The 12,680-nt window shown below is 55.6% G+C and overlaps 1 protein-coding gene across 1 annotated transcript; it reads right to left on the bottom strand.

The window, feature by feature from the left end:
- Positions 1–219: 219 nt before the first annotated feature.
- BARX1 (BARX homeobox 1) lies at positions 220–3,459 on the bottom strand (the record flags this gene model as incomplete). The annotated part of the gene is made up of 4 exons (XM_084269645.1): positions 220–384; positions 786–870; positions 1,017–1,305; positions 3,255–3,459. 4 exons carry the CDS (start codon positions 3,457–3,459, stop codon positions 220–222), a joined length of 744 nt encoding a protein of 247 aa, XP_084125771.1.
- Between the last annotated feature and the right edge of the window lie 9,221 nt (positions 3,460–12,680).

A 12,680-nucleotide genomic window follows, 5' to 3' on the forward strand; every position in this document is an offset into this window, starting at 1 on the left:
CGGAGAGAAGCGGCGGTGCGGGGAGACGGGGACGCGACCGACCAAGACGCCCAATTCACCGGAGACCGAAGGCGACCGTAACCACTGACCGTGCTGTTCCCCGTTCTCTTTCACACATCCCCGGGCGGGGCGGAGAAGTCCGGGGCCGGCAGCGGGCTCGGCGGGCAGCGCCCGGAGGGGGCGGCCGGGGCCGGCGGCGGCGGGGCCGGGCGGTCACCCTCACTCCTCCTGGCTGACCTCGGCCGGCGAGCCCAGGCTCTCGGGCGGCTTCTCGGCGTCCCGGGCTCGCTCCTGCTCCGAGAGCTGCTCGCTGCTGGGGATGGAGTTCTTCTTGGGGCGGCCCTTCGGCTTGGTGGGGGACTCCAGGCCGCCTCCTTGCAACACCTGTGGGGCGGGGAGGGGGCAGAGGAGGAGGGCACCTCGGTAAAACCATACTGCCGTCGTCAGACCGGGGCAGGAGGAACCTCCCTCTGCTCCGTCCACCGGAGCGAAGCACCGCACCTGGACCACAACCAGGGGAGAAGCCGCGGCTTCTCCCGACCTGCGCCAATCGCCCTCCGCACCCAGGGACCGAGCTGCAAAGCCCAGCGGGCTCGGCCCCGAGGGGGGAGGTGTATGAGTGTGTCAGGCGAGGGCCTAGGCGATGCTTACCTTAAAGACTGGGGCAAGCATCGCCTGCTTAAAGACTATGGGCTAGCATGCAGAAGGACGACCCGCGGGGAAGGGTTCTGTACCCCAGCGGCGCGCGGACCCAGCGCGCAGAAGGGGCGGGCTCGGGCACTTACTATTTTCTTCCACTTCATGCGCCTGTTCTGGTACCAGGTTTTCACCTGGAGCTGGCTAAGCCCCAGCGATTCGGCCAGGTCTATTCTGCGGGCGAGAGAGAGAGAGAGAGGCGGTGAGCCCCGACAGCTTTCGTCTGGGCTGGCATCTTCCCTCCTTTTCTTCAGGAAAAACGAGTCCCCATCCCATCCCATCCGTTCCGCCCCCGGTCCGGAGGGTCCGGCATCCCCTACCTGTCGGGCGTAGAGAGGTATTTCTGCTTCTCGAAGCGCTTCTCCAGCCCCATGAGCTGCAGCTCGGTGAAGACGGTGCGGCTGCGGCGTCCCTTCTTGGCCTTGCTGCCCGGCTCCGGAGGGCCCGGCTCCAGCTTGCCGCGGAGGTGCAGCTCCAGCGGGAGATGGGGCGATGCGGAGCCGCCCTGCAGCCCCGAGCCGGCGGCCAGAAGCGCCGAGCCCAGCCCCGAGCAGCCCAACGGAGCCAGCGGGAACTTGAACACGGCGGCCGGTTCCGCCTTCAGCACCGCTGCGGGAAAGAGGGGTTGTCAGCGCCGGGCAGACCCCGGCACGGACCGCGGGGACCCCCGGGACTGCGAGGTGTCTCGGGCTCCCCGGGGATAAGACCCGCTATGAAGCCCGGGCCCTTCTCCTTCCTTCTCGGCAGCGACGCAGTGAGGCGGAGCCCTCCCCCCATCCCCGGGACCGGAGGGGATAGGGGCCGGCCCTGCACGGGTCCCTCCACCTCTGCTGCACAGGGCCACGTTTTACCCTTCAATCGGCAGTTACTAATTTCGGGATGATTTGAGGGAGTTACAAGTAAAAAAAAAAAAAAAAGTTTAAATCAACGGAAAAGAGTTCGCCTCCAGTGCCAGCCAAAAGCTGCCGGGCCCGCTGCAGCCGGCTGAGCCCGGCGGGCGGCGGGGATCCGGGCATGGTACCGGCTTTCTCTCCCAAGCACTTTTCAGGACATTCTCGTTCCCTAACGGTCTGATTCCCTCCCCGTGAATGGGAGCCTCACTATTTTCCTATGAAGATGCGCCCAGAGAGAGGAAAGGGAGATTTTCCAAAAAAAAGATCGAGCCCATCCCGGAGGATGCTACTGCATCCGGCCGCTCCCGGTCCAGGCCGCGGCCGCGCAGTTTCTTCGCTCCTCGGCGGGCTGAGGCCGCTGCCCGCCCCGGCTCGGCTCCGTTCTCCCCGGTCTGTTTTCCTTTCTCCGCACCCCGGGGTCACCCCGTCCTGGTCCTGAGAACCCAGCGCTAGTCCCAAACCCGGCAAAAAATGAGGGTGCCCGGTGCCGGTCGGGAGGGGCTCTGGTCCTGCCTGCCCTCCCCGCCGGCACCCACGGAGCAACCCCGTGGCGTGAGGAGAACTTTTAGAGGAGTCTCTGCGGGCTCCTTCCTGCTCGGCCTAAGCTGAAATTTTGATGTTGAAGCAAATTCCCTTCTCGGTCCCTTACGGGGCCTGATCCTGCTCCTGCTGAACCCGGCGGGAGCTCTGCCGTGAGACAGCCTGGTCCGCTATTTGAAACACTTCTGCCCGTCTTGAAAATAATACCAACTCCCAGATATTCTGATGTACGTCATTCCCTTGCAGTGGGGTTTGACGCTTTTATCTTTCTCTTTTGAAAGGAAAACAAGAAACTGGGACCGTTCCTGTTCGTTTCTAGAGATAAAGAGCGGCGTCCCAGCAGACTAAGATGGCTTGGGACATGAAAGCTTCCGCGTTGAAAATATAATGCCATTATGTGCTGGCCTTTAAAATGTATTAAAATGCTGGCTTAAAAAAAAAACCAACAAAACCTCCAACAACCCCCCCCTCCCACAAAAACCTGTCGTTAATACACTGTATTTATCCTAGATGCTACATCAAGCTGTATAGAGCACGTTGGCTCCCTCTTTCAAGAAATATATAAAAAAATATTTATATACATAAACATAATATCTATATTTTATATATGTCGGGCTTCCAACTAAATCCATGTCCGCAGAACGCCTTGCCGCCTCTTGCAGCCGCGCAGATACACAGCCCACCGCCGCGGCTCCAGCAATTCACACCTCATCGAAAAACAGCGAGAAAAAATAAAAAAGCCCCGACCAACAACAACGTTCTCCCGGTGAAATTCAATGGCCAGTCTGTGCAAGCGGCCACGGAGCCGCAAAGCCGTTTTTCTTCGGTTTAGGCCCAAAATATTCGCCGGGCTCCAGGCCGGGAGCCTCCCGCGGCACGGCGAGGGGATGCGCACGGTCGGCAAAGCCCAGCGGCTTTTTTTTTTTTGTAGGCAAAATTCACGGGATTTTCTTCAACGGGGTCGGCTCTAAACCGCGCTCGAGCACATCAGCGGGAAGTGCTTCCCCGCTTCACCGCCCCGCAGCCTCCAGCCCGTTCCCCCCCACCACCGCCCGCAGGACCCCTCGGGGCGAGCGCGGGGGGCTCCTCTGGCTACCCTCCCTCCCCTCCTCCGCGAGGACGTACCGAGGTGGTTGTGGTAGGGCCGAGCGGAGAGCAGCGCCTGCACCCCGAACTTGAGCAGCTCCCCGGCCGGCGCGGCCCCCTTGGCGTCCGGGGGGTCGGTGAGAATCTCCTCGATCATGAAGCTCCGGTAGCGGTGCGAGCGGTGGTCGGGGAAGGCTTCGGCCGGGAAGTAGTGCGCGGCCCCCAGCTCCAGCGGGTGCTGCATCCTCGCCGCCGCCCCGGGCGGGTGGGGGTTGGGGGGTAGCCCCGGCAGCCGGGGCCGCCGGGCCGCCCTAGCGCAGCCCCCCGGTTCGTGCTGCTGGCAGCCGGGCAGTGAAGCGTCCCGCGGGGGCTCTGCCCATCGCCCCGCCGCCCCCTACCCTGCCCCTGCCCCTGCGGGCCGGGCCCGACGCGGCCCCCCCAGCGCGAGTGGCCCGGGACCGCCCTGAGCAGCGCGGCGGGCCGGAGCCGTTACCGCCGCATGCACACGGGGCGCGGCACCAGGGAGCGTCTCTCCACCCCGGGACGGCGGGCAGCGGCCTATTATACCGCCGGCCCCGGCGGGGCTGTCAGCGCTGCGGGGGAGGGCGCGGGAGGGGCTGCGGAGGAAGGAAGGGGCCGGGGCGGGCGAGTACCTGGAAGCGAGAGGTTACAGCAGAGCATTTGATCCCCTGCCATATAAAGCAAATTAGCCCTTCTGCCCGCCGCGGGAGAGCAGACACCCAAACACGAGCGGGCCCCTTCGGAGCGCGGCCTTGGCCCCATCCCCATCCCGGTCCCCCTCCCCGCCTCCCCGTGCCCATCTGAGTCTCCATCCCCACTCCCGTCCCCATCCCCGTTCCTATCCCTGCTCCCGTCTCCCCCCCGCTTCGTCCTGTCGTCTCCCCCCGCCACTCTGGGGCGCGCTCGGCCGCAGGGGACACGGAGCCACCCCCGGGGACCGCCCCGCCACCTGCCCGGACCGGCCGCCCCGATGGCCGGGTCCCCTCGGGGGAGGGGAAGCGAGGGGCAGCCCTGTGGCCCCAGCCGTGGACTCTCATGTCCCCTCCGGCAGGGAAAAGCCGCCGTCCCGAGGCCCCCCCGGCGGCTCGGAGCTCTCGGGGCAGCCTCGGGCGGAGGCCGGGGAGAGCTGCGGACGGCCGGGGCCGCGCTGCCAGTCTGGGCTCGACGCTGCCCGTCGAGGGGGCCCGGCCCTGCCCCCTCAGCTCCGGGCTCCCTCCGGGCCTCGGCCAAACCGCTGCAAAGACCTAACCCGAGCTGGTCAGGAAACGGGAAAAGAAAAAACCAAATCAAATCACGGCACAACACGAAGCGTGCCATTTCCCTTGACTTTTATAGACTTTTATTTTGCTCCTTACAACGGGATTCGTTTAATTCGCCTTTAGCCCGTGTCACGCAGGAAAGCAGACAATTAATCAGCGATTTCCACTCATTTCTGACGTACTTCGTGCAAGATTTACGCGCGAGAGTCCTAACGCTCATCATCCCCACCAGAAACGTAGGCACCGACGGATTACCGGGGTGGTAATTTTGTCACAGCCCCGGCAGCCCGGCTGGAGGGGTGCCCGCGGCAGGGAGAAGCCGCGACGGCCGTGGGACAGTCCCACGGCGGCACCGGATGGTGATTTTCCACGAGAGGGATCCCATGGACTCAGCCCAGCAGCTGCCTCTGCGACAGAGCTGTCCCACGCAGAGACGCGGGCGTCGGGCTCATCCCCGGGGAACGGGGAGCTCAGCCGCCGTCCTGATGGGTTTCGACTGGGGAAAAAAAAAGGGGGGGGGGGTGGGGTGCGGGGATTTCGGTGCGTTTTCTCGTGGCTGGCGAGAGGTCTGCGGAGGATGCGCTGCGGCGTGCGGAGTCGTCGGCGGGATCTCGCCCTGCCCCGCACCGCGAGCAGTGAGGCAGGGCGAGACCGCGGCAGGCGTCACTCGTGGATGCCTTCTTCCCACGGGGAGACGTGTCCCAGCCGCCGCGCAAGCAGCACTCCGCGGCCAAGGGGGCCGGGGGACCGGGCGGCTGTCCCCGCTGTCCCGGCCCCGGGCTCCCCGCCGCTGTCCCGGCTCCAGCGCTTCTCGCCGGGCTCCGCAGGACCCGCAGCCAGCGCCCAACCTCGCGGGTGGCCTTTACACCCGGAGGGAGATGCACAGGGTCGGGCTGCCGGGACCCTCGGAGGATCGGGACACCCGGGCCGATATTTTTAATTAAACGGTGACGGAAGCGCTACGCGGAGGCAGTTAATGAACGATCGCGGACGCGAGGCCGAGCTGCCCGCTCTTGTTAGCGTTAGCTAAGTCCCACTGCCCCGTCGTTTCACCGAACCACTCAACCGCTGCATTCGACTAAAAACGAGGTGATTCTTGAATTAATTTATGCTCCGCACTTCCACTGCCTTCCCCGATAACCTGTTCCATATGGCTCCTGCCGCTCGCACGGAGCCGTGCCGCGCGGGTTTCTCTCTTTCCTCCGCGTTTCTTCAGTTTAAAATTACGCCCCTCGCTCTGTGAAACACTAACGAGCTGAAAACCACCCCATTACCGCTCCCCGGCCCTCCTGCTGCCCCGATTTCTGTTCGAGGGCTGTCATTTCTTCAAACATCACCTTTAGTGTTGGGACCGCCAACGAGTTAGTGAAACAGGGGCGTGGGACAGCGGCAGGGACCGGCAGCGCTGAGCCCACGGAGATGCTGCGTGGCCCCGGGGTCACCCAGCCCTCCCACCCCGGGCAGCAGTGTCCCTAAGCACACCTGCCCAGCGCACCGGGGAGCCCTGACCGAAGTGGCGGGAGCCCCAAAAATCGGGACAACCTCCCTCCCAGTTTCCTTACGTGGCTTTTTGTCCGCCCATGTTTTGTCCATCTTCTCTATTTAGATCACATGGTATTTTCGTGACAAGGTACCGAGACAAAGGAGGCCGTTGGAGCTATTGTAACAAATAACAGGAAGAATAAAGAAATATGAGCGAAGTGAGAAGAATTTGGGCCGCATTCAAGCGAGCAGACAAATCCACATCAGGTTGTTTAAACAACCTCACCTCCGAGACTCGCGTACCGATAAACAAACGGTACCCGTAAAATTATTTTCTAACTCCCTCCCTCAAAGCACACACCTTGATTTTTTTCTTTTCTTTCCTTCCTTTAATATAAATTAATTGTAAAAATTTAGCCCCACTACCCCCGTGTCCCAGCGGGTCAGGTTCAGTGCAGCACAGACCCGGTATCGTTTCCCAGCATCCGGAATTGCCTTTGATAATTTAAGGGTTTATATACCTTGTGAAATATCTGCCTCGAGGCTGCTTATGTGAGCAGCCGCAGCCAGGCAGGATCACACATCAGAAACCCATCCTTGGAGCAGGCCCACAGCCCCCATGGTCATTAAAAAAATAATAATAAAAAAAACCCCAACCCAAACCCAAACCAGAACCCGCCCCTGTTGTAAGATTTCGATACTGCGCTATGAGAAATGAAGGATGAACTTCGCCATCCAGCTGCGGTCAGAGTCAATAATCCAAAATCGTTGCAAAGCAAATCCTACTGCTAGAAGCACGCCAGTATATCTAATTTTTTTAAATTGTGCCCCTTACAGTGTCTGATATCACCTCATTTCCCGTGCTCTGACCGAGCAGCTAAACCCGCGCTTTTATTTTGCATCACTCTGTCCAGTGGATACAGTCCTGAGTGATTCGCATAACCGCTCCTTTATAAATAGCATCACTTCAGGGTGGAAGTTCTGCAAAATACGGGGGGGTAGGGGGGTGTTTAGGGAGGAACTGGATGAACAAGCTGCAGGCCCCAATTTTGATAAACGTTTTTTTCCCAGCTACTAGAAGGGAACCACCTTTCTCTGTAAATACGCTCCTCACTTAATGAGCGGGGTTTTTTTGCTTGCACTGGGGAAAAGTTTTATATAAGCGCTAGAAACCCGGGCTAGTTCTAGAGATACCTATTGCGAATTAATTTCATACGATTGTATGTAAATAGTTTCGGAAATTATTGATACATCTTCCCCGTTCGGAGGCTCCTGTAATCTCTATTTTATCTGAAACGCGGACCGCGTTTCTAAAGGCTCCCTGCGCTTTATTTTCACACCTCGGTTACAGAGATCTCGGTCCCGGTGGGGCGACGCGGAGAAGGATGACGGGTCGGCTCTTACGCTTTTTGCTATGAAGAAAGAAACGGGTTCCCCCGGTAATTTAAAATTCTTCCCCGGGGTAGGAGTGCTTTTGCTTCGCTGATTAATCGCCGTTGTGACGGGAATAGGAGTTTTGCCGAATTTTGGGCATTACCGGCCCCTCGGTTCTCGGAGTTCTCCGAACTCGAACGGCCGCCACGCGAAAAAAAAACCCAATGAAATTAAATCTCTTTGCTTCCTGGATCCCCCAGGAAAAATCCCAATAGGGAAAAATATATACATATTTTTTTTAAAACACAAAAAAGGAAACAAATGGCCCGCGGCCCCGCCGGCGCGATGGGAAGCGCCGCGGGAGCAGCGCGCAGCTCCCGTTCTCCGCCCGGGACCTCCGCAGGGCTCTTCGCGAGAGGAGAACACAGCTCCGAGCTGTCAGATCGAAGTCTCGGCTTGCCCAGGAGCAAAGGGGAGTGTGTGTGTGTGTCCGGTCCGGGGAGGGGGGTCAGCGGTGCTCCCCACCCTGCAACGATCTTTAGATTAATTAGTCAGCGGTTTTTGTACCAAAGCTCCCGGTGCTTTTTAAACCCAAACGCTTCTCCCTTTTTCCAACATCACCTTTTAAAAAGTCTGATTAAATCGTCCCTGCTGCAGCGGCAACGGGGGCTCGGGGGGTGTATGGGGGTGACACCCGTTTCCCGGAGCCCTCCCCGGGCGGGGGGTACCCGGCTTTGTCCGCCGCCGTCCCCAGTTGCAGGAAAGCGGGGTGACCCTCATGCCACGGCGCGAACATCACCCCCGCGGGCCCCGCGCCTTCCCACGGCTGCTGGGTGTCCGAGGAGGGGAATTAGTCACAGTCATCTCCGGCCCGCTCGCTTCTCGTGGCACTTAATATTCAGGAAATCCACAAAGTGGTACGAAGAGAGTGGAAAACGTGACATCACAGGCTAATTGGGAAGGAGCATTAGGGCTGAGGGAATAGCTCAGTCCTGAGTAATATATTATGTTTAATGGCTGAGTAAAGTTTCATCAGCATTTACACACGTATCCCTCTCGAAATGATTTTCTGCAAACACCTGGCTTCATCAGACACTTTGGCCATGTAATTATCTTTGAAAGTCACGTTTAGAGGATGCAATTAGATTTGAGCAAGAGCCACAGGGAACGGCGCTCCGGCCCCTCCGTTTCCCTGCCAGACGAGGTGCATCTCCCCAGTCTGCACCCTCCCTCCGACAGCTCCCACAAACTAGATGACCCCACTGCTGGAAGATTTACAAGCATGAGGAAACCGCCCCTAAAACGGTTATTGTCTGAATGCGTTTAATGTATACCCAGTAGAACAGCCTGCAACGTCAGCAGCTCATCAGAACAGGGGTGCTGGGAACAGCATACGCCTGAGTGTCACACTCCTGTCACCTGTCACCTTATACCCATCCACCCCACCGTGACACCTTCTCCCTGGCATCCTTCTATTGTGTAGAACACCAACCGCCCCCCCCCCCCCCCCTTTTTTCTTTATTTTTAAAATTTTATTTATTAGTTTTACTTTTTTCCCCAGTTCACAGACATGAGACACAATACTTGGAAACAGAAACCAGTTACTATCCACAGACGAGATTAGATATCAGGCTGGACAGTGCTTCTCATGACAACCTGTAAGTTCACAAGCTCCTTTACCAGCACTGCCACAATGACGGTGGCCGCAGCCCCGAAAGCCAGTGTCCCAGCCAACTGATGAGAGCACTTACACCTTCTTTCCTGACACCCTATGTAACCATCTTCCTCCACCCAGAGCTGCTGTCAGTAAGTGATGTGATGGTGTGCACAGGCCTCGGACTGCGGTCAGCAGAAACACCCCCATGCCCCCCCACCTGCCCCAGTGTGGGGTTTTATATCAAAGCTGATCTTGCACAGCACAGCTACAGCAGGAGTTACAGATGTGGAGCTGTGGGGTTGAAACTGTAGGTAGCAGACGTGCTTTGCTAGGAGATGGGTAAGAGGGCAAGTTAAACAACACCGCTCAATCCGAAACGGCACCTATGGCTGCACTATCCGTTTCTAGATGCTGAACGAGTTTTGGATGGAAAACAACAAATTGCCCTTATCACCCTGGTATTAGCTGAAATTCAAGCAACCCCTGCATCTGCTAGAAAATTAAGGATGTCCTTAACGATATCACAGCCCCTGCGCTGTAAACACCCAATTGTGCGCTTAGATTATTCGCTGTGAGCACAGTCGACTGACTGGAATGGGACTGTTTATAGTTCATAAAACTAAGTTAATGACTACATCTGTGCAGAGCTGGGGCCTTCAGTTTTTAAAAGTGAAGTGAAGAAAGAATAAAATCCCTGCATTCTTCATTTTTACGGGTAGCCTCCAGTCAGTTTTGGTTCCCAGTTCTCAAGTACAATGTCAGATCTGGATGGTTTGGGTTTATAGATCAGCAGGGAGATGTTTAAGTCATTTAACACAATAATGACTAATTGAAACATTTTACTTAAAAAAATAACAAGACGTTTTATACATATTAAAATAATATTAAAGCTGACTTCCCAGTCCCTCACAAGGGCCACTACAGCTAGTTAACGCCCCCCAAGTCAGGGAGCCAATTACATAAAATAGCTTTCGTTTAATGCCAATCAATGTGAGACAATTAAGTGATGAAGGGTTCCTTTCTGCTGGTTTATTTCTTAAAGGCTCTTTTGATTTGTGCTTGTATCTTTCTTTTAAAATACAAAATACAAACCCATTAAAGTGCCCCTACACCAGGGATTAGGAACAGAGTCTCTTCTCTTTCCCCTAGAAGTTAATGGCCCTGGCACAGGAGAAAGGTCTGCAGCTTGGGCTCACCAAAATGAAAATCAGAGCAATCAAAAATACTTAAGAAAAACGTTCTAAAAATGAACAACCAGGTGTCTGACATCTCCTAAATGGCTCCTATTTTTAGAAGTTTCCCTTTGCAACACAGACTGCTGCAGATATTCCACCTGACAGGCCAAGTGATCTGGTGTGGCTGAAACCTGCCATCATGGAAACATCAACTCCGATGGACCGAGGGAAATCAGGCAAGCATTACCTGCTGCCAGGAGAGTTAATAACAGAAGGCAATTAAAGATATATGTGTTCCCATACATCAGACACTCAGAAACTGGGTATGATTTACCACTGCAGGCAGGAATAGCTTTTTTTTTATAACAAAATTGTGCCATGCAGATTAGGATTTCTGGATGCTGTTTACGCTCCTAGGGGTCTTTATCTGTTTAATCTCCACATCTTGTGTGAGATTTAACAAATCCTTAAAAACATAACTTGTTGTAAGAGCCTTGCTCATAAATCAGAAGACAAGGTTAACTTCTTTAACAGAGGTGCTCAGGCCACATGCGGGAGGGACGTAAGCAACTTGCTCTTCTTGTCTTCATCTGAGCAGGCAGCCCTGGCCTGTGATGAAACCCGGGTGCTTTGTGATGATGTTCTAAATTTAACCAAACTGTCTGAACCAGCAGACTTTGGCAGCAGTTGCATGCCTGGTTCGATGGGAGCAGAATCTGGGCTTAAGGGAACTGGATTTTCATGACAGACAGCAGGAAACCAGTGGCACCAGTTCACAGGTGTATGTACAGGGGCTCACAGAGTGATGTTCAGGCCATTTCCTATTGCAGGGAGCTCCCAAACATCCAGAAGTACCAGCGTCCTGGCTTAAATCACCCCCTGATGCTGTAAGCCAACCTGTGGGAAGATTCTCTGTATGACTCCTCCTGCCAAGGATTTGCTCAGCGCATCCTACTCTAAAACCAATCCTGGTCACAGAAGATGTGCAAGCAAAATCAGGCTTAATTTTCTCTCTGTTAACTTCAGAGGAGGACTTGGGCAGGTGGGACTCACGTGGTCTTCCCTCAGCTCTGCCTGCTCCAGCTTAAATCCTGCAGCGACCCTCCCCAGCTCACATTGCTGTCTTTGGACACTGATAACCCCACCACACCACAATGCTTATATCCACGGAAAACCCATCCAATTAGGTTTGGATGGAAGAGGGAAAGGGTAAACTGTCAACCTCCTCCCCCTGCATCCCACTCAGTTAAAACAAGCATGTTTTTCCTTACTACCAGTCAGGGAGCACTCTATTTAGAACAAACCAGGGAACTAGGAAGGTCATATTTTAATTAAATACTTCAAAAGAAGCAATGCTAATAGAGACACATCTGTATACAGAAAATCCCCCTTGAAGGTGTGAGATTTTGAAGATGGTAATTCCTCCATCACTCCCTATACAAAGGGAACTATGAACTATCTAACCTACAATATTGCAGGAACAGATTTCTACTCCCTTCTGAGAGACCGTTATAAAAATTTTAGGGCTTTCTAAAATTAGCCTTAAGAGAGAGCAATGTTTCTACAACGTTAAAGAAAGTGGGAAGGTTTCTGATTCCCAGTCTGACCTGACAGATCTTTCTCAGGCAAAACTTGGATTCCACCTTAGGTCTTTTATTCTCCTTGTGCAACTGGACTGGGATTGCCTGTAGGATTTAAGGCCCCTGGTGCTGCATTCTGTCAAGGTGGGACAACCTCGCTCACACTGAAGCCACCAGCAGATTTGCTATCCACTTCAGACGAAATGAGAACTGCTTTTTACATCACCTGCACTGCAATTCTTACAACCCATACAGCAAATTCCTATTTGCCATGCCCAGAACTAAATTCCAAACCCATATATATGGCCACGACTGCTTAAGAAGTTTAAACGATTTTGCTTTCCAAACATGCATTATGACCCTTGCAAATTTTTGGACCCTGCCACGAAATTCCAGGGCGGTTGTGTCCGCACCCCAGACGCGATCGATTTCCCGGCGCTCCGTCCCCATCTTGCCTCTGCGCCTTGCTGCGAGCTGCTGCTTTAGGAACGGGCAGGCTCGGAGGGAGGCGGCGGGGACCCTCCGCAGCATCCCGGGGTGCGGGTGCCCTCTGCCGGCACCGGGAACCGGCCGGTTCCCGCACCGATGGGGCTCGTGAGACTTTGAGGACAAGGTGCTGGGAGGTTTGTACGGGGTGGGTGGGGGAGTCCCGGCTCCCACCGCATCCTTACCCCTACAGCCACAGGGCTGGGGAGATATTCGGGCGCAGCTTTAGTTATTTTACGTTAAAAACAAGTTGAGAGTAAGTGCTCAGGCACTCAGGTCCAAAATCCCATCAGCCTAAAGCCTCCCACGTGCCTGTGCATTGGTGCTGATCAGGAAATGGGAAAAAAGTGCAAACACTTTAATATTAAAGGCAGGTTTCTCTATTAATGCAAGCCTGTCCCCTGATAAGGGAGTTAGGCCCTTAGCTTACC

Source organism: Gallinula chloropus (genome assembly GCF_964237585.1).
Source record: "Gallinula chloropus genome assembly, chromosome: 12".
Classification (NCBI taxonomy): domain Eukaryota; kingdom Metazoa; phylum Chordata; class Aves; order Gruiformes; family Rallidae; genus Gallinula; species Gallinula chloropus.